At 41.0% G+C, this 20,827-nt stretch overlaps 1 protein-coding gene across 45 annotated transcripts in view; it reads right to left on the reverse strand.

Annotated features, from left to right (window-relative positions):
• Window positions 1-20,827, reverse strand: part of ANKS1B (ankyrin repeat and sterile alpha motif domain containing 1B) — a 967,677-nt gene that overhangs the window by 31,012 nt on the left and 915,838 nt on the right. For all 45 annotated transcript variants that reach the window (XM_069490549.1, XM_069490550.1, XM_069490553.1 and 42 more), the window contains 2 exons: window positions 8,002-8,013; window positions 7,023-7,109 (listed from right to left, as the gene is read on the reverse strand). In XM_069490549.1, coding sequence (XP_069346650.1) covers window positions 7,023-7,109; window positions 8,002-8,013 — 99 coding nt within the window. The remainder of the gene's footprint in view (window positions 1-7,022; window positions 7,110-8,001; window positions 8,014-20,827) is intronic.

A 20,827-nucleotide genomic window follows, 5' to 3' on the forward strand; every position in this document is an offset into this window, starting at 1 on the left:
TTAGGGAGTCCATGGAGGCCAAGGTGTAGGGAAACACCTGCAATATTCAGGCTTTGGATGCCCTGCTTGACTCAGGGCCCTGTGAATATGACAACCCTTTCCTAACTGTACCTACTGTGTATAATTTTGACATGGCGCTGTTGTTACCATCATTATCTTATAGGCGAGGAAACTGATACTCAGAGATCAAGCGCTTTACACAGGGCAGGTGGTGGAGCTGGGATTGAACTTGGGGTTGACCACAGATCTCAGAAAGCACTTTTTGAGATGCACTTCAATGTCCTTCATCATCTCCACCTCTCTCTTACTGCTTTGAGAGATTGCATCTTTTCCTCTCTAGCATCTCTTTGTGCCTTCTCTCCCCAGTGGGAGGAGAGGTTTAAGTACCATTGTCCTGAAGCACAAAATAACCATGGAGCATCTTGGCTGCAAACCCTGTTAGCAAGTTCTTTTGATACACAGATGTATTTGAAAAGAAAAAAAAAAATCACATAATAGTGCGATCATTTTTTTTTTATCTTATAACATCCCATTTATGTTTTCTGTAGTTGTCACAGATCTGAAACCCTCAGTGCTTTAGTTACCCTAATTACTTTTTAATTGCACAGTCTTAAATAACCTGTTGGCAATATAGTGTTCTGTGTACAGCCATCAATGCCTAAAACTGCTTACAAAATGTCCTTCCCTGCCAGCACCCCCAGCAAGTACTTCATGTCCCTCACTCTACCAAGCTGAGTGGTTAGGAGGCAATTACAGAATTAACACATAAAAGAAAATGAAATTAAGACGTTCTTCACTGTGGCCCTGTACGTTGACATTACACGGCAGTGCTCTGTCAAAAATAACTCAAATTGCAATTGGAATCCCATAAACAAGTAACATTCTGTTGCAAGATACTGTTTCAGAATAAAAGGCCACGATCCTCTTCTTCAAGTAGAAAACTAAATTCAGAATGAGAGCATCTTAAAACGAATGTTAAAATGAGAAGATCCACAGTCTTTGCAGGGGCAATGTTAGCAGGAATGAAGAGCCTTGGCCATCACTTTGACTGGGGGCTGCCGGTACCCTGGGGGAGTCTGCGTGGATTTGGTCTCACCTGTCCAGGATGTGCTGTCACAGGAAATAGAGCACTGGCACCAACTTTTAACAAGGTGGCACTTTGTGTTCTTGAGATCCTATGCCAGCACAAGGTAGGTCAACTTCTGGGGAGAGTGTTACTGTGAAAAGTACCCTGTGATTTCTATTGCACTGAATTCCCTGAATCTTGCCAATTCACAGGATGCCACTCCAGGATTTTCAGTGGTGCATGGCAGCACCGTGGCCCTGGGCAAAGCTGCAAAGTAGGTAAAGCGTATCTTTGCAGCTCTCTCCTCCTCTGTCTTTCCTGACCCTCCCCCGAGTTTTCTGGAGCCCCTCTCGTCTATTCCCCAGGAGCCCAGGGCTGTCTTCTAGCACTCATTGAGGCCTGACTTCTGCGAAGCTCCAAGGTCCAAAATCAGCCTCCTCCCCCCGACAGCTAAAGAAACTTTTGTTCCTCTGGTCCCATGGTCTAAGCTAGGAGGAATGTAGGCTAATAACAATATCCTACATTCAGGTAAGAGTAATTGATAAGTTTTATCATCTTAACTGGCACTTAAAAATATGCTCTTGAATTTGTCTTGATAGCCTACGTAGGGAGGTAATTTGAACAGAGCTTCATGATCTAGCGCAGGTGCTCGAACGTAGTAAGGACTTGGGATCACTGTTGAAATGCCGCCATCACTCGGCATCGTCTACCTTTGCAGAACAGTGAAGCCGGTTCTCTAGGGGTAGGATGGATCCAAGGCCAAGGATTCTACAGCTGGAGACTGCACGGAGACCGGATGGTTGGCTTCCTCCCTGGGGAAGAAGTCAAGGAGGAATACACTCTTTCCACTCCTGTCACACGTGCAAGTTAGTGGCTCCTTCACAAATTAAAGGCGAGGCCCTCATGAGGTCCAGGTGGTGTACCTCAGTTTAAAACTGGACTCCTCGTATGTTGATCAGCCCCCATCTCTAAGCGTGTTCTAAGGAGACCAGAGCTTTTTAAAAAGCTCAAGACAAGCATTGGAGAGAGGCACGCCTTGCCTTTTCTTTGGGACAGAGAGTTTGGCCACTTAGTAACGTTCAACAGGGAGAGACGCTTTGTCTGTCTGCTGACTTTCGTCACGGTGAGAAACAGCTAAAGAGGTGTCTGGCCTGCACGTGCAGAACAGAATTGTGTGGTCCAGCTAATTAGCGTGGTGGCTCTGAGAAGGGTGTGTGATAATGAAGTGACGCTGCCTAGAAATCTGCCTCTCGCTGCTTCCTTCGGGCTGAGCTTCCACAGGTGGCGGGTTTCTCCTGCACCTTCTCCCAGGCCAGCTTTTCCCGAGCGAGAGGGACCACAGTGTCCCCTCCGAGGGCTAACTGGGGACACCCGGTAGGGCACCTGATCCTGAGGAGAACAGCACCCGGGCTTAATGTGGTCTTAATTTGACTCTGAGCTTCTTAAAGAAGTATATGCTATTAAAAAAATGGGCACCTGTTTAGGCAAATGTTCAAAATTATTTTGTGCCTAAAATATAACCTAAGCCTTGTTTGCAGTTGGCATTCCTCACCCCCCGCCAAAAGGCCCCCAAAACAAAACACAAACAAAATCAAAAAACAAACCCCGGCACGGCGTTGTTCCAACTCTAGCCAGATGGCAAGACTGAGGGGGAGTCAGAAGAAGAAGGCAAATGTGCCCTGGTCCTCAGCGGAGCACTGGACGTGGGAACCGTGTCACCTCTTGGAATATCTGCTGTCCTGTAACTAAACAGCCGCAGTCCTCTGGACTGACTTCCCTGCTAGAGCTGCCTCTGGGCCATGGATTTACAGGAAGCTGATGTGATTTACCTAAAACACGTCGGTACTAAATGCACTACAAGTTCCATTTTAAATGCAAGATAGAGGCCGGGTGCGGTAGCTCACACCTGTAATCCTAGCACTCTGGGAGGCCGAGACGGGTGGATTGTTTGAGCTCAGGAGTTCGAGACCAGACTGAGCAAGAGCGAGACCCCATCTCTACTAAAAAAAAATAGAAAGAAATTAGCTGGACAACTAAAAATATATATAGAAAAAATTAGCTGGACATGGTGGCGCATGCCTGTAGTCCTAGCTACTCGGGAGGCTGAGGCAGGAGGATTGCTTGAGCCCAGGAGTTTGAAGTTGCTGTGAGCTAGGCAGATGCCACGGCACTCTAGCCCAGGCTACAGAGTGAGACCCCGTCTCAAAAAAAAAAAAAAAAAAAACCCACAAAACAAACAAACCAACCAAACAAACAAAAAATAAATTCAAGATCGCTTTCCGTTTCTTCCTTCTTAAATCAAGATCAGTGATTCAATTCATTTCCTAAGTTGCTAGACAAGACATTTGTGAATTTAAAACTAGGCCTCTAACCCTTCCCCATGAACTTGGACAAAGACATTTATTTATTAGAATCAGAGGAAAGAAATGCTTCACTAGAGGGTTCATCTTTCATATAGTCTAACGGGGGCTAATAGAAAGGGAAGAGTAATTAACACACAATTAATTATCTGTTGTACTTGAAACTAATTGTTGGAAGGTAGCTGTGGAGTCACAGAAAAAGGATTAGGTTAGGGAGAGAGGAAATCAAGTCTGGGTCCTTCTCCATGACCAAGAGGCTGTGAAGGCCAGTGCTCAGGAGTGCAACTGCCCAGCGCAGACTAAACACTCCCCGGATCTGAGCAGCCTGGGGAAAAGAGATGCAAGGTTAGGAGAGCACTGCTGAAGAATAAAGCACAACAGAAACATCAAATACAAACTGTAAAGTGTGCTCTTTAGTTGTGTCCGATTACAGGTTTAGTGGCCGCTAGGACCCGTGCTTGCATTTCACAAGTCCTTCACTTGGGATCAAAGTGACCCACCGAGACAACACTGCCCAGCAGGGGAGGTCTGCTCCTTTATCAAACTGCTCCTTCCCTGCTGTGGTCTGTGCTCTAGGACAAAATGGCATACAAAGATGCCACTGCAGACACTGCTAGAATCTAGGTATCTGAGCACGGTTCCTTTCGCACCACAGCTTGAGTGAGGATGATCCTTCAACTGCGGATACTCCATGCCTTCTGAAGCCTGTCCTCCCCCCACCCCCTGCCCCCCGCTGGTGGGAGTGTTTCTCAGTCTTCTACGGACCAACTCCATCAATGTAGCCTTCACTATTGCTTTCTTCTACCCTTCTAAATACAACCTCTCTCTACTTTGGCTTCCCACACAGCAACTACTAGACTCTTGCCCTGAGTCACCCACTCTTTCCTACCTACTGTCATACCAGGGGAGATCAGCTACCTTGCAGGTCACTGGGATGGGGACCCTGCATAGCCACTTGAGGTTACTGTCCCCAGTTCCTGAAAAAGCCAGACATATGCTGTGATACAGTCATGGAGAGGATGGCTCCACCTGCCACTAACATAGGCACTTTGCCTTTGCTCTAGATTCTGGAAATGTGCAGAGGACCGCGCTACAAGGACTTGAAAAATATACTGGCTTTCTTTATTTAGTGCCTTCATTTACACAGAATTACTTCTTGCATATCTTTCTGTGCTAATGGTTCCAAAGGCTAGTCATCAGTGAGCAGAGGTCCATGGACAACTCATCTAATTATCAGGGACTGGAGCAGAAGTGTCTTCTGGAGGTACAGAAGCATCAACGTCTACATCCCTTGATGTGTCGATAAGCAAAATGCAACAGAACTGACAGAGCTCTCCCTCATTCCTGATTGTGGGGAGTGGCTTAGAGAGGACGCTGTTAATCCAGACGCATCTAGGCATACCACTGGCATCAGGAAATGACAGCCTTAAGACTGTGGGAACTTCTCAGGGCAAATACCACTTGCTTAGAAATTGTCAGAATCCAAGTCTGCTAAGATTGTTCATCTAAGAGAGTGCCAAACTCATCCACTGAAAATATATTGCTATTCAAGTTTTTCAAGTGTAAACGGGGTAGAGACAGTTGCTCCAGGTTAGGGAAAAAAAAAAAAAAAATCCAAGTGCTAAAGCCTTTCTTGAAATTTATTTATTTTTTTCCAAAATAGAAGAACTTGGATTCTCCTTTTTCAAAAAATTAAAAAAAATTTTAAAACCTTTTTATTTTAAATTATTATGGGTACATAATATTTCTATATCTTTATAGGGTGCATGTGATGTTTTGATACAGGCATATAATGTGAATTAATCAAATCAGGGTAATTGGGGTATCCATCACCTCAGGCATTTAGCATTTCTTTGTGTTAGGAACATTCCAATTCCACTCTTTTAAATATTAATATTTTAAAGTATACTCTAACTGATTGTTGGTTACAGTCACTTTGTTGTGCTATCAGATATTGTTCATTGTAACTATCTAATTTTTGCACCCATTAACCATCCCCACTTTATCCCCACCTCCCCGCTACCCTTCCCATCCTCTGGTAACCTCTTAAAATTATTTAGATATAGCAGATAGCAATGGTATCTGCAGGGAGAGTTCCACAATGTTTTGGAACTTTTAAAACCAAATGACTATAAAGCTATAGTAATTTTATGGACCAGGAATTAAAGTTGCTTCCAAGAAATAAAAAAGCAAACCAAATGGGATTGTTCTTATTTGAGTCTCCACAGTTGTAATCTGACAACAACTGTCAACAACATATTGCACCGTTGAAATCATCACGTCAGGCATCTGACTCAGAGAATGCTTTGGATATTGTCAGCCAGCGCAATGATGTTGGGTTACATGCTTTCCACCTGGGTTTCAGAATTTTTTCTAAAACTGGGAGGTTGTTTTCCTAAGTAGACTTGGGGGACTGCTTATCTGACTGCTGATGTAACAACCCCTTTGCTGCAGTAAACCAATGAGGAAAACTTCCAATTGGTTGGTTCAGATGCTTGGGTTTATTACAGACACCAGAGAGTCATTGCTCGTGGAACTCTCCCCTGGTATCTAAATCCGGTTGCCTTGACCCTAACTTACTATAGCTTACGTTCACCTGTTTCACGCCTTTCTGTTCCCTTTCTCCAAAATGGAGTGGGGCTGGGTGGGAGGTCTGGGTGAGCACTCCAGAAAAAAACCAGAATTCACCAATGGTGATGCCCTCATTTCTCCTTTTTCTGTACATTATTGGTGGAAAGGATGCAAGAATAAAAATATGGACATTTGGGATTTTGTGAGGAGGAGCCAGTCAGCTCTGAGTTTATGGAGAGGGCCAGCAGTCCCACCCAAGTTTTCTAGTTCAGCACCGGGACTCTCTTGTCTTTGCCAAGAAAAGAACTCTAGGACACTTTTTAAGTGAAATGCAACCCAGCTGTCCACACTTAACATCAGAGCCCACACACTGTTCCCACTGTGAGGACAAAGTCACGGCAAAGTCACTGCATGGCCTGGGCTTCTTTTCTATTGTGTCTCTTAAGAAAATAATACAGGTGAAACTCTCTCTTCCATCTCAGTCGTTGGGAATTAAATGCAGTTATAGAATTAAAAAAGTGAGAGAATGTGTTCCTTGTGTCAGGTATTCATTATGAGTATCAAAAGGAAGGACACATTTGTATCTCTAGAGAAATGGAAAGACACATGTTCTAGCCTTTCATCTGCTAACATTTCCTCTGATGGAGGAGTGATGACGTTGTTGTTTTCAATCCACAAGTGATTTTTTTTTTTTCTGTTTCAATGTTATCTAGATCCAAAGGAACATGCCAGATAGTAAATGGCCACAGTCTATTAGAGAAGGCATCATGAAAAAGTGAAAGCAAAATATTTATGGGAATCTCAGATCAAGCCCTCCAACCCCATACGGTCCCTTTCTCTCTGTGTGTGTGTGTGCGTGTGTGTGTGTGTGTGTATCTACAGGTACATCTGGGAAATATGTATGGAAGTGAAGGGTTAGGAGTGATTAAATGGTGAATGCTGGGCATGATGGCAGGCCAAGGCCTTTAGATCACATACTCAGGATTGCATCTGGTGTCTAAACCAAAGAGAGGTGTGGTACCTACCTTATTTGTTGCATCAATAAATTTGACTCCTTTATATGAGACAGAAAGAATAATAGTAGGGACCTTCTTCATTTGCTCTGTAGACTTCTGAAATTAAAATTAGAAAGCTGTTAGAGCAGGTTGTGTTGCATGGCAACTGAAGCACATAATTTTTCCTCTTGAAAGATAAAAATGAGCTCAAATTAAAAACAACACACACACACATCAAATACATACCACGTACACTCTAATTTAAATGTTTCTCCCTTCTCTTGGGCTTAGCTATACTTTGGGCTTATAAAGTTATCTGTCTTGAACTGGAAGATCTAAAAAGACCTTGTTCTGCTGCTTCCTGTGGATGAAGGAGTACTGTCTTCCCTGACACCAAAGGGAGAATGAAGAGCTCTGTCTCCTACTGCGATTTCAAGCGACCTTCCTTTCACAAGAGTTAAACCGTGTGAGATTTAACTCCAAAGATGTATTCAGCATTAACAAAATATATGCCCCTTCTTTCCTAGTCACTCTCATTCTTCAAGGCACAGAGGATGCTTGGATATGTACTTAAAATAGGGAGAAAAATACATCACTGTGAATCATTCTTGAACCCAGCCAAATCCATAAAAGCTGATATTATATTTACAGCAGAATCACTTGTGACCACACAGGATATAATACTGCTCTATAACAATTAAGCCCTCCAGGAGCAGTCTGTATTCTGAGCCACGGCAAAATGCTGGACAAGCCAGGTAACCTACTTTATCATTTAGAGCTGCTATATCCCCTTAGGCGGAGTTCTTATGATAGATGATCACACTGGCTTAGTCTGCTTAGTGTTTGCAGCTCATACAGTTTTATGCATCTGCAAAAAGTTTCTCCATAATTTAGTATGTGCCCTTTCTGTTTAGTTTTATCATTCATTACCAGTCATCCACAGTCTGTGTACTTCACTTCCTTCTATGTATACTCCTAATAATCACATTAAACATCAAGAAGAACCTACCTGACAGTTAGCCTGATGGATTTTTCCAGGTAAGACAGGTGGGAACATAATAGGAGAGAAAACACATAAAAGGTGAGAGAGAGGAAACCATTTCAATAATTCACCAACAGCGTAAATTCATTAAAAAGTAAAAGATGCCATAAAAGGAGACTAGGTTCACAGATATCTATAGATGTGGTGCTACTGTTATTTTAGAAAGTGCTGCCGGCTTTCACACACCCTGTCTCTTTTCCTTTCTCTGTTGTCTCATCACTGTTAGGACTGACACACAAGAACCTTTCACTTTGAGCTTCCGGCAACTGGCTGTCCTATCAGCCAGAAATATGAACTTTCTTGATTTCTTCATTTATATTACCCGATTTTCCTTTTCTAAATTCTGAAATGTGACCAGGACTAAAGAAGGCTTTTAATTGGACAGCGTGAGTGAAACTCATTAAACTCAATAATGAGACTTAGATTGTATCTTTCGCTTGAGCTATGGAAAGGGTGTTTCACATTTTCTTAATTGTTTTGACACAATATCTTTTCTAGAGTTACTGTACCTTTTCTAAGATAAAGAAAATGGATTACGAAGAGTGTTATTATTTCATATTTATTGTTTTATATAGTATATAAAAAAGCAGCTCTCTCGAAGTGCTTTCTAACTAGTTTTAAAATTACCCAGACTGGTCAGTTTTCTTTTGTGATTGCCAAAAAGAGATATTATGAAAATGGAATATGAGGTTAGAAACTTTTATCTTTTTAATGCTTTTTTCCAACCACTTTTTTAAAAATGTGCAAAGCTAATGAAAGGCAAGGTTAGAAGAAATCTCATGCAGTATGTTAATTTGCAGGCAAAGCGGTGGCTGAATTCTGCAGAGAGAGGGCTGGGGCAGCCAGGAAATCATTTGGTCAACTGAATGTGTGTGTGAAGAATTCTTTGCAAAGCATCACAATGGATTTCAATAAATTACCGCTCTTATCTCTTGCCATGAATACCTTCTCCTGGACAGATCTATCTGTACTGTGAAACAATATGTAGCTAACATTCAAATGAAAACACCAACATTTTATTTAGTATTAAAAAATCCATTTGTCATTTGTTCAGCAACTGAACTGAACAGATTTATTTTAGGCGGCCCACTGTACTTGCCACTGGAAAAGCTCAGAGTCTAGTTCAGGGGATGTCAAACAGACCTCAAATTGTGTGCAAACACCAGTCTATTGAAAGTGGCTGCCTGAAGTGCTAAGAAAGATTCTGAGCCTGTGTCTGAGCTCAGTGGGAAAGAGGGCCAGGCTAGGAATGATGTTGGCTGGCCAGGGCAGCAGGAGGGGAAGAGGCGGCAATGAGCAGCCCATGGCCACTACTGGCCTGGCCCATACGAGGAACAGCTACAATACAATGTGGACAAATGGAACAAGAGGGAGATGAACCGAATGCCTCCAGAATAGTCGACCGGGAGAGTCTCACTGTACATGACAGAGTGGGGCACATCTTCATTCATTCATTCAACACACATTGACTGCCTGCTAGGGGTGACTGAGCTGGCTCTTAAAGGATGAATGTAAATCTTTCAGGTGGCAAAAGAGGACAAAAGAAGCTGTTTTAGCAGCAGAACCAATACATACACATGTAGGCCTAGAAATGAGAAGTAACATGGTGGGTTTGGGTAACTGGTGGGAGATGAGAGTGGTTCAGTAGGTTTGGAAGATATTAACTTACTCTGTCAGGTTAGGACACATCAGAAGCTTTTAAGTAGGGGATCCACAATCAGATCCGTGTTACAGAAAGATAGTTCCAGTGGCTGTATGGGGGATGGACTGGAACATCCAGGGGCTGGATGCAGGCAGGCAGAAAGCTGTTGTGCAAATGCAAAGGTGAGACCCTGAGCACCTGAGCTGAAGTGGAGGCATTGGGGAACAGAAGGAGCCACAATGCCGATGAGGAAGGATCTATTGACTGACCTGTTGTGGAAGATGAATGGGTGATGGAAGGTGGATGTCATTGATGAGGAAGCCATTAACTAAGATCAGGAATACTGGAGGGGAACATGTTTTTGCAAAGACATAACGGAGATGCTTTTGCATGTGCTCAGTTGGATAAGCAGGTGGAAATATCCAGTAGGAAATTAGAAATGAGAATCAGATCTGGAAATCTATCCACCTAGAGGGGTGGCCGAGGAGATGGGAGCAGACGAGCTGGCTCAGATGGTGAACAAGAGGAGGGTTGAGGACCACACTTGCAGAGAAGAGGAATTCTTAAGGGGTGGGGTGGAAACAGTGCCAACAAAGGAACCAGAAATGGAGCTGGAAGACGCCCACAGCACGGCATCACAGAAGGCAAGGAGGAGATGGCTCAGAGGGCAGGACAGTGCCCAATGCCAAGAGGACTACAAATGTCTAACTCACTGTGCCTACCCCAGTGGCTGGCACACACAAGAGCTGCTACTTGTATTGAGTTTACTGGGTGAAATCCCTGGCTTTAGCAATAAGAAAAATTTGTTGCTGATTTTTTAAAGAGGACCTTCAGGAGAATGGTGGCAGAAAAGGAAAACAACACAGTGAGTTGTGCAAAGAATGCTGGGGAAAGGGAGCTGGGGCAGTGGGCAGGTCCGGGCACAAGCTGTCAGGCTGACACGAAGACATCGGGGGTGATTCCTGCCAGAAGATTCCACATCAGATGCTCAGCCATGCCAAACAAAGAAAAGATAAAGGATGGTCACTTCTTCTTTTGTGGGTCCCAAGAATCCCTGCTCTCCTAACTCAAGGCCGTGCCGGGGTGCCAAAGATGCAGGCTGTGTGCAGGCCTACTAGGAATGGCAATGTTGGGGGGCAATGGGGACATGTCCCAATCTGGAGCCCAAACTGCACTCCTGTCCCCACTCAGTCCCTTGACAAGAAGATGAGGGGTCCTGGCCAGCCTCGGAGTTCAAAAGGAGGGTGGGAAGTCTTTAAGGTGAAGCTCCTCCTTTAAAGCATTTATACTCTGCAAGAGGTAAGAATCTAACCTCTTTTCAGGGGATTTTCTGATGGTGTACTTTGACAGAGCGTTCAAAGAGGTCTTTTCATACATAATTTAATGAAAAATGAAAATGCATAGAAGGAAGGCAAATATACTGAGTCTTCAGGGAGTCTACCAGGAAGTGCCCACTTCATTTCACGAAGGCTTCACAGATAGCGAAATAAGAGCACAGGGCTTCAGTCCAATCACTGGCGGGGTTCCACCTTCCCTATTTTCTCTCCAGTGTTGTGACTACCATGTTTTTCTCCTTCCCAGGGACGAAGGCGCCTACCCTGAGCATCCCTGCTTGAGTTACAAAGCACGCACTCTCGGGCAACATTGGTTTCTGTGACCTATCTGCAAGCTTTGCTGGCTGTCTGGGTAATGAATACTCCCATATGCTTATATTAAAATTTCAAGCCTTACTTATTTGTATAAACAGAATTCTCTTCTTCAGGCCCATTTTCCCAGCAAAATGCTCAGGGTAAACCTTATGTTATGGTTTGCTTTTGTTTCTAGTTGCTTTTCCCTATGCCATCATGCTCTTTGTGGAATTTCTGAGGTTTCTCAAAGTGCTCAAATTTCCTCCCCTTCAGTGCTGCCTTTACAGAAGAGACTACTTTGTAAGGGAGATCTCTGAGTGCCTAAGCAGCTGAATACCCGTGGGTAATGCCCCAAATGCACTTACCCTTTACAGCATCCTGCTCTCCTGCATAAAGCATTATAGTGATATTCAACTGTATTTTGTCCACAATTTCCCAAATAAAGATTATTCCTTTATTATTCCATTGAACAGTCCAGGGATCACAATTTCATATCTGGAGGTGGCCACCTGAAATATCATTCTTTTTTTTTTTATTGGTGCTGTGACTTGGATGAAACATTGTTCTTAATAAGTAAAGTCACTGAATGCTTCTAGAGCATTTTTATAAAGGAAGGGTTTTAAAATTCACCAAGAAAAACAAATAATCATCTTGTCTCTTCCCCTTTTTAGTTATTAACTATAAACTGCTTGATATCAGGTCAGAAACCATCATTGGTGTTTATTATGGCCTTAAAAGCACATCCTGAGAACAAGCGGTTCCTCACTGCTGGCTGCAGAATGAACAGGATGCAAATAGCCTTTTCAGAGTGCAGGACTCTGATCTACGAGCATGACCTCCCTGAGCGTGACGGAGCAGAGAGGTTTACGACACGGTGCACTTCAGTTGTGAGATATAATGTTGGTTTGCATCTGGAGTGAAGTTTATGTTCCTCATAAGAATCATCCGTGCCCCATCATCAGCGACAGGGAAGAGAGTGAGGCAGGCGGTCCGTGGGGAGAATGTCACCAGCCCATCATTCTCACAGTCCCCTGATCATTTCTGGTGTGTCTGAAGCCCAGGCTGGGGAAGGGATTTCCAGATGGTCTACTGACCCTGACTTACATTTTTAACCTACACACGGCTCCCCTGAGAATGCTTTCTAGTTAGATACTCAGTCCTGAGTCATAACTATTAATTTTGCCATATAATATTTTCCTTAGTTTCAAAGCTTAATTATTATATTCCATTTCAGTAAGTAAATTAAAATAGGATCAAGCAATTATGTTTGGTAGCCCTAAGTGACTTTCCAATGATTAAAAAATACACAAAGCAAGCATTCTTGTGGTGATTCTGTATGCAGGGAAACTAGCTGGTTGCAGGGATTATAAGAGAGAAAAAGCAGACCATGAATCAGCACTTTGAAGGGAACTCTCTCACCCTTCGAAACTCAGTTTAAAGGTTACTTTTTTGGGGACAGGCTTCCTTGCCTCCCAGGCTGATGAGATGGCTTTCCTCCTGCCACTCCTTTCCTGATCCGTCTCCCCGGGGATGACCGGCACATGGTCTTACACGGAACCTTACGAAATTGCCATTTTTAAAGTCAATCATGGGTAAATAGCAGCAGTTTCATAGGACTCAATCTAATGGCTGCTGAAATCCATGATTGTTAAAGGAACAAGCCAATGAATTAATGTACAGGAATACACGCACAAAGCTGGTGTTACAAAGATGAACCGCAGTGACAGCCTCTCAACACCCTGAGAACTCAGCCAACTTTTCAGAGAGCCCTGGTGCCCACAGCCAGCACGGAGGCCTTGGAAAGCTTGGAGGAGAACCATGGATGTGATTAGAGGGTCACCAAGAGATTCCAAGGGGATGGGGGGAGAAAACTTCAAAGATCCTGTGAGCCTTCAGCTTCAAGGAGACAAGGGTTAGCTCTTCATTTCTGCACCAGCAAACTGGCTCAGATTGCAAGCATTAGGAAGGAAAGGCTTCCTGAGAGGGCAGAACGATTACTCGGGGTAGCTGGGAAGTGTCTCCCTCTGCACATCTTTAAAAATAGTTTGGGTTCTCATCTGTCATTGATGACTTAGGAGCATGTCTCCTTTGGCTGGGAAATGAGGCTAAATGACCTCTCAAGGGCTTTTCTGGTCATAGGAACTCTGGTACCAAAGCTAAGGGTATACGGAACCTAACTTAAACCCTCTGACAAGGACAGACAGTGGCAGGTGGCCATTCAAAGCACACCGCCGGTAACTCACTCACTCGGGCTGGAGTCAGCCACAGCACAGAGCGGTGCTCTCTGCTTCTATACGCTGCAGATGCTGCATGTCTGGGGGCCACACTTTGAGAACTACTGCTCCAAAAACGTGGTCGATCAGTTTGATTGAAAGTCGCTTTCAGAACTGTTCTCTGCTGCTATGCATGTAAACTCTATTGTACTGCATCCTACATTAATTCAGAAAGAAGCTAGTTTATCAAAACACACTGTTCTCTGCTTGACAAGTGATTCCCAAAAATCCTTAGTTAGCATTTTGCTACAGCTCTTGGTCTTGAGAGCAATTACTGAGAATTATTTAATTCTTCCCTGGTTTCTTAGGGACTGTGAAAGTATAAATCATTCTTCACATAAAATAAAAAGTTCAGGTCATAAAGACAGATCAGAGAGTTGCATTTAGAATAGATGTTGATAAGATAGACTTGATAAGATCAGGTGTCATGCTGGAGATGTATGGTTTCTCATGAAAGTTCCCCGGTTCTCCCTCAACTAGTAGCACATCCCAGATATTAAGCACATGCCTCTGAGAGGTGAGACAAGCAAACATCAAAACATGCTCATGGACTGCTTCTGGGAGTGCCAGTGAAACCAGTTTTCTGGAAGGCAACTTGGCAATAAGTATCCAAAGTTTCACAGTGTGTATGCCCTTTGACCCAGCCATTCCCCATTTAGTGGCTCATTCTAAGGAAATAATAAAACCAATTGCAAAAGATTTAGGTAAATGGTGTGACCCATCGTATTGGTTAAAATTTGAAAAAAAATTGGACATGGCCTAATGACCAACAAGGGGAATTGGTTAAATAAATTTGGTTAAACAGTTGATTGGAATATTGTAATCATCTACCACATATAATAGTGGGGATGAATATTTATTGGAACAAAATGTTTCAAAATTTATTACTGTGCTTAAAATAGATTATGAAACAGCAACTATGGAATATTTCCCTTTCTTAGCAGAAAAGTAATGCCTACAAATGCATAAATCATTGGGTCCAGAGGATGATGCAAGAGCAAGATGGTAACAGGGTGGTATTTAGCACTTCTGGGTGGTAAAATTACAGTTGTTTTTATTTCTCCTTTCTGTATATCTATTTTAAAAGTAGGTAACAATAAATGTGTATTCCTTTTATAATAAGAAACAAAATAAAGTTTAAATTTTTTTTTTATTTTAGGTAAGAAAGCCAATTGTTAAAGTGCTTTAAGAAAAACATTGAATGTTTGAATCTATCACTTGTAAGTGCAACCTGAGTGTTTTTCTGATGTGTGTGTGGTCGTCCTAATTTATGAAGGGACCCACTGATGAGCTCCTGCCTCCAGGAGGCAAGGAGAGGTAGGTAGTGTAGCAAATAAGAGCACAGGAAGGTATGTTTGGATTCCTGGCTTAGTTCCATCCTTTCTTGGCTGTGTGGCAAAGAACTTAGCCTCTCTCTGCCTTAGTTACCTCATCTGTACAATGGGGATGTTAATATAGCACCTACTTTGTAGAGCTGTTTTGAGCATTACACAAGATAATTTAGTGCCTCTCATGTAGTAAACATCAACACATTTTAGCTATTACTGCTACTCTGAGGAGGGATGCTCAGAAAAGAGACGAAAAGAGAAAAGATAGTCTTCATACTTCAACCAAGGCACAGATTATTATTTGGAAATCTGTATATTTGAAAACTCATACTTTAGAAGTGCATTCAGACTGAAAGTTTAAAAATCATACAAGTTAAGGGAAATAGATTCAATGAGAAATATGATGAAACTACTTAGACCCTTTGGAAATAAAGGTTCCAAAACTTAAATATACTAAAAGATTTATTTATTCTTGACTTAAAAATAATCTTAAAATATTTCCTTTCTTACATCAGAAAGGCAGATTTCCACCTCATCTTACTTGAAAACATATATTTCTTTTTCTTAGGGGAGGGATGACTTGCTTTTTAAAATTTTTAATTGACATAGTAATTGTACATATTTAAGGGGTACAATGTGATATTTTCATACATCGTATATACATTGTGTAATGATCACATCAAGGTAATTAGCATATCCATCACCTCAAACGTTTCTCATTTCTTTGTAGTCAGAGCATACAAAATCCTCCTCTAGCTATTCTGAAATATAAATATAGTACTGTTAACAATAGGCCTATGATGTACTAGGACACCAGAACCTATTCCACCTACTTGTAACTTTGCACCCGTTGACCAGTCTCTCCCTGTTTCCTCCTGCCCCCAACTCTTCCCTGTCTCTGGTAACTATTTTATTCTCTACTCATACGATATCAACTTTTTAGATTTCACATATGAGTAAGATCATGCAGCATTTGTCTTTCTGTGTCTGGCCTTTTTTCACTTAACAATGTCTTCCAGGTTCATCCAGGTTTTCACAAATAAGAGTATTTAATTTCTTTTATGGCTGAATAATTATGCCATTGTATGTATATATACACCACATTTTTAATCCATTTATCCCTTGATGGACACTTAGATTGATTCCATATGTTGGCTATTGTGAATAGTGCTGCATTAAACATGAGAATGCAAATATCTCTTTGACATACTGATTTCATTTCCTTTGGATATACATCCAGCAGTGGGACTGCTGGATCATATGGTAGTTCTATTTTTTTATTTTTTGAGGAACCTCCATACTGTTTTCCATAATGGCTGTACTAATTCACATTTCCACCAACAGTATACAAAGGTTCCCTTTTTTCTATATATCCTTGCCAATGCTTGTTATCATTTGTCTTTTTGATAATGGTCATTGTAAATGGAGTAAAGTGATATCTCATTGTGGTTTTGATTTGCTTTTCCTTGATGATTAGTAATGCTGAGCATTTTTTCATATATCTGTTGGTCATCTGTAGTCTTCTTTGGAGAAATGTCTGTTCAGGCCCTTTTCCTATTTTTAATTGGATTATTTGTCAGTTAAAAATGGATTAAAGGCTTAAATATAAGACCTGAAGCTATGAAACTAATAGAACAAAGCATACAGGAAACACTTCATGACATTGGACTGGGCAAGAATTTCTTAGATATGACTCCAAAAGCATAGGCAACAAAAGCAAAAATAGACAAATGGGGTTACATCCAACTAAAAAGCTTCTGCACAGCAAAGGAAACAATCAACAGAGTGAAGAGACAACCTACAGAATGGGAGAAAATATTTGCAAACTATATATCTCAAAAGAGTTAATATCCAGACTACATAAGGAACTCAAACAACTCAATAGTAAAAACACAAATAATCCAATTTTTCTTCCTTTTTTTTTTTAAGAGAAATTTCTTTGAGCATAAACACCTGTGAGTAATACTGTCGACTATGGGATTAGAGGAGGTAAGATTGCAGAGAGTATTGAATTGAATATAATGGCTTACCTCTTACAGTAGCAGATGTTTCCTAATGGTGTATTTAATTAGGGAAGTGATGGAGTACTGTGTATTAGCGATAATTAAACCCTGGGGCAAAATTCAGGGCTGGGGGCTGGGGTATGTATAAGCCTAAGGAGGCAAATTGAATAGAAGAACCTCATCTAGTCAGAACACGTTCTTCACTTGACCAAACACTGTATGTCTTGGAATCTTCAAAGTGGGAGTTATTCATATCACAACAACAACAACAACAACAACAACAACTACCAACCAACAAATAAATAAACCTGCTGAAAAGTCAAGACAACATATTTATTGCTTTACAAAATTCAGTCCTGTGGACATATTATTTAAAAGCAGAAACTCCTAATCAATTTAGGCACAAATTATAAAACTGCAAAATTATATGTTCCATCTCTATCTACATTTCCTTCATTTTTTTTCCCTTTTGGCAATAGCCTTTAAAAACTGGCAGTAAAAGTATAGGATTCTTAAGGTTTTAGATACTCTCAACATATATACATAGAAAACCAGAATAATGAGCAGGACACTGACTTTATAGTTGGGGAAAAACAAATGATATAATCCAAGGCAAATATATCCATGAATTTACTCATTTTTCAAACATCTGGAGGAAAAGGCCAACATGTTTTAGCTGTTACTGACCTATGCACTTTACATGCACTATTTTTATTAACCATTACAACCTTGTAAGGTATTAATAGCTCTTATATAGCAGGTGCTGGGGATACAATACATTTAGTCACCGCCCTTCAAGGCAGGGTATGAGTGACAAGATGTTTACATAGTGTGATGTGAGGTAGGATAGAAGGAAGGTTCCAGGATACACGGGGTACAGGAGTATCATATTCAACATCCCAGGGCTAATGCATTCCCCCTCAGGAATCCTTTCAGAAACGAAGACTGTCCCTGAGCACAGATTTAGTTCCTGGCAGGGAAAACCTAATCAGTAACATAAAAGGCAGCACTAAATGAATATGTTCAGATTAAATAGATGTCTCTTACAATTCTTCACGCATTACTAATATATGTCTTTAGATTTCTATTTTAAATAGAAAGGTCCATAAAGCTGTCACGGTAAAGGAAATAAGCAGCTAAGCTGTACTATCAAGGAGCAAAGGAATTCATAGAACTCATTCTACCTAAACGTATGCTTCCATATCAAAGTGGATCTAATTTCAGGCTTTTATTAAAGACAACTCCAGAAGATAAGGCATAAAATCGAAACTTTATGAAAAATTATCAGGAGATAATTTTTATTTGCAATAGAAATGCAAATTTCTATTGATTCTTCTTCACTAAGTGCAATTCAGAAGATAATATTAAGAGGTGAATTATTTAGGGTTTAGATCCAGGGGAAAAAAATCTTAAGATGACATACAAATGTTTATATTTACAGCATCTCTATTCATAATTGCCAAAACTGGGAAGCAACCAAGATGTCCTTCAATAGGTGAATGGATAAATAAATTGTGGTACATCCAGACAATGGAATATTATGCAGCATGAAAAAGAAATGAGCTATCAAGCTCTGAAAAGACATGGAGGCACCTTAAATGCATGTTGCTAAGTCAAGATGTCAGTCTGAAAAGTCTACATATTATATGATGTTCTGAAAAAGGCACAACTATGGAGGCAGTAAAAAGATCAGTGGTTGCTAGGGTTGAGGGGGTTAGAGAGGAGAAAGTAGAGCACAGGGGTTTTTTAGGGCATGAAACTAGTCTGTATGATGGTAATGGTGGATACATGACTTTATGCATTTGTCAAACACTGTACCAAAGAATGAGCTCTAATGTAAACCACAGACTTTAGTTAATAAAAATGTCTCAATATTGGTTTGTAATTCTGACAAAGGGACTACACTAATGCTAGATATTAATAACGAAAACTGTAAGGTGGTCGTGGTAGAAGGAGGGTATGAAGAACTCTGTAATTTATGCTCAACTTTTCTGTAAACTGAAAACTGCTCTAAAAAATAAAGGATTATAGGGGAGTGAAACTACTCTGTGTGATACTATAATGGTGGACACAGGTCCTTATTAATTTGTCCAAACCCACAGAATGTTCACCCCCCACGTGAAGCCTAGTGTCAGCTGTGGACTCCGGGTGACGATGTGTGAGTGTGGGTTCATCAGTGGTAGCAACTGCCCCACTCTGAGGGGGACACTGGTACTGAGGGAGGCTGTGCACGTGTGGGGGCAGGGGGTATACAGGACATCTCTGGACCCTCTGCTCAATTTTTCTGCTCTAAAAAACGCCTACTAAAAATAAAGTCTATTATTAAAAAAAATCTTAAGACAGTTAGAAGGGGGAAAAGGCTGGTGAACCTGAGCAAACAAAGACAGAAATGATTTCGTACTGCAGAACAAAGTGAATGAAACTGTCACCTAACATATGGCATTATGGCATATTTTTAGTTGAAATAATGTGCGTATTTAATAAAACCCCAGGAAATTAGCATACAATTATCTTTATTTCAGAACTGGAGAGGACCTCAGATGACTGAACGGGTTTTACCAAACACTCCACATGTTTCTCAGGAGAGGGAAAACTATTTAATTTCTGTTAGGGCAAAAGTCAACGTGTTATAATAAGTGCTCTGAATAAAACATTTTATAATTGCTAAGGATGCAATAAAAACTCTTTGGAAATTTTAGTTTAACACATTGGAATGTACCCCAATTACTACACCTGAATAGTATCTGTACCGAAATGGTTTAATTTAGCCAGTACTAATCTTATAGACTCTTTGAGGGTCCCTAAAGTTATTCCTTAAAAACATAAATTACCCACCTTGGCAGCTATTTTAAAACCCAGGACAATAAGTGTTCCTGCAGACACATTAGAGAGGTGGTCCAGCCTGGGGATTCACAGGGTGGGTGTTGGAGCAGACTTCCTGGGTTCAAATCCTGGCTCCACACCAGCTTCCTGTGTGACCAAGTTATTTAATTTCTCTTGGCCTTTGTTTCCCCATATGTGAAGTGGAGACAATAGCAATACCTATTTCATGGACTGAATGAACTAATGCACATAAAATTTTAATTGTGGCTAAAATGCATACTGTTGAACTGAAAATTTCTTTTTTTCAATTAAAAGAGTAAACTAGGTAAAGTTTTAATCTTCAATACTCTGGCCTATTAATATTACTGTATGTCAACTGTTTTTTTAATTTCAGCTTATTTTGGGAGTACAAAAGTTTAGGTTATGTATATCAACTTTTAAGGTCATTTGTGTCCTAAGGTTTTACCCATGGGGAGACTTGATTACACTGGGACTTTTGGCTGAAATGCTACCATGTCGAAAACAGAGAAAACAGCAACCTTGGGTTCAAACTGAAAATTAACTGCAAGTTGAGATCCACACCACCTTTAGTTGGTGAAAGTTCTAATTCGCAAAACAGTAGCCTCAGATAACAGATCAAACCTACACTTCTGGTTTTGAAAGGCTCTGGTGAACACAGTGAATGTAGCTTTAGCTACTATATCGAGGACTGAGATTTATTTAATCAAGATGGGAAATAAGGGTTTATGATAGTCTAAGAAGCAATAATGTTTCTATTTTCATGTAAACTACTTAAAATAAACACCAAGGGAAGCAAACCAGAAAAATGCCCCCCCCAAACAGAAGAATAGCTTCTAAATATACGTTTTTTTCCTGTTTCATTTTAAGCAACAGGCAAGTATTTAACTAAATTATTCTCTACTGAGACTATTAAAATGGCTTTTCTATTGCTATCTGGATGCAATTTTAGATCCACTCAATTTCGAGAAATTGACTGAAATTCAAATCACAGATCTGGTGTATTTTAAATGGTGCTACATGCACTAGGCAACATTTATGCTGATTACAACACTGAAGTAGCTGGACTCAGGTAATT

Source organism: Eulemur rufifrons, chromosome 16, assembly GCF_041146395.1.
Source record: "Eulemur rufifrons isolate Redbay chromosome 16, OSU_ERuf_1, whole genome shotgun sequence".
NCBI classification, from domain to species: Eukaryota; Metazoa; Chordata; class Mammalia; order Primates; family Lemuridae; genus Eulemur; species Eulemur rufifrons.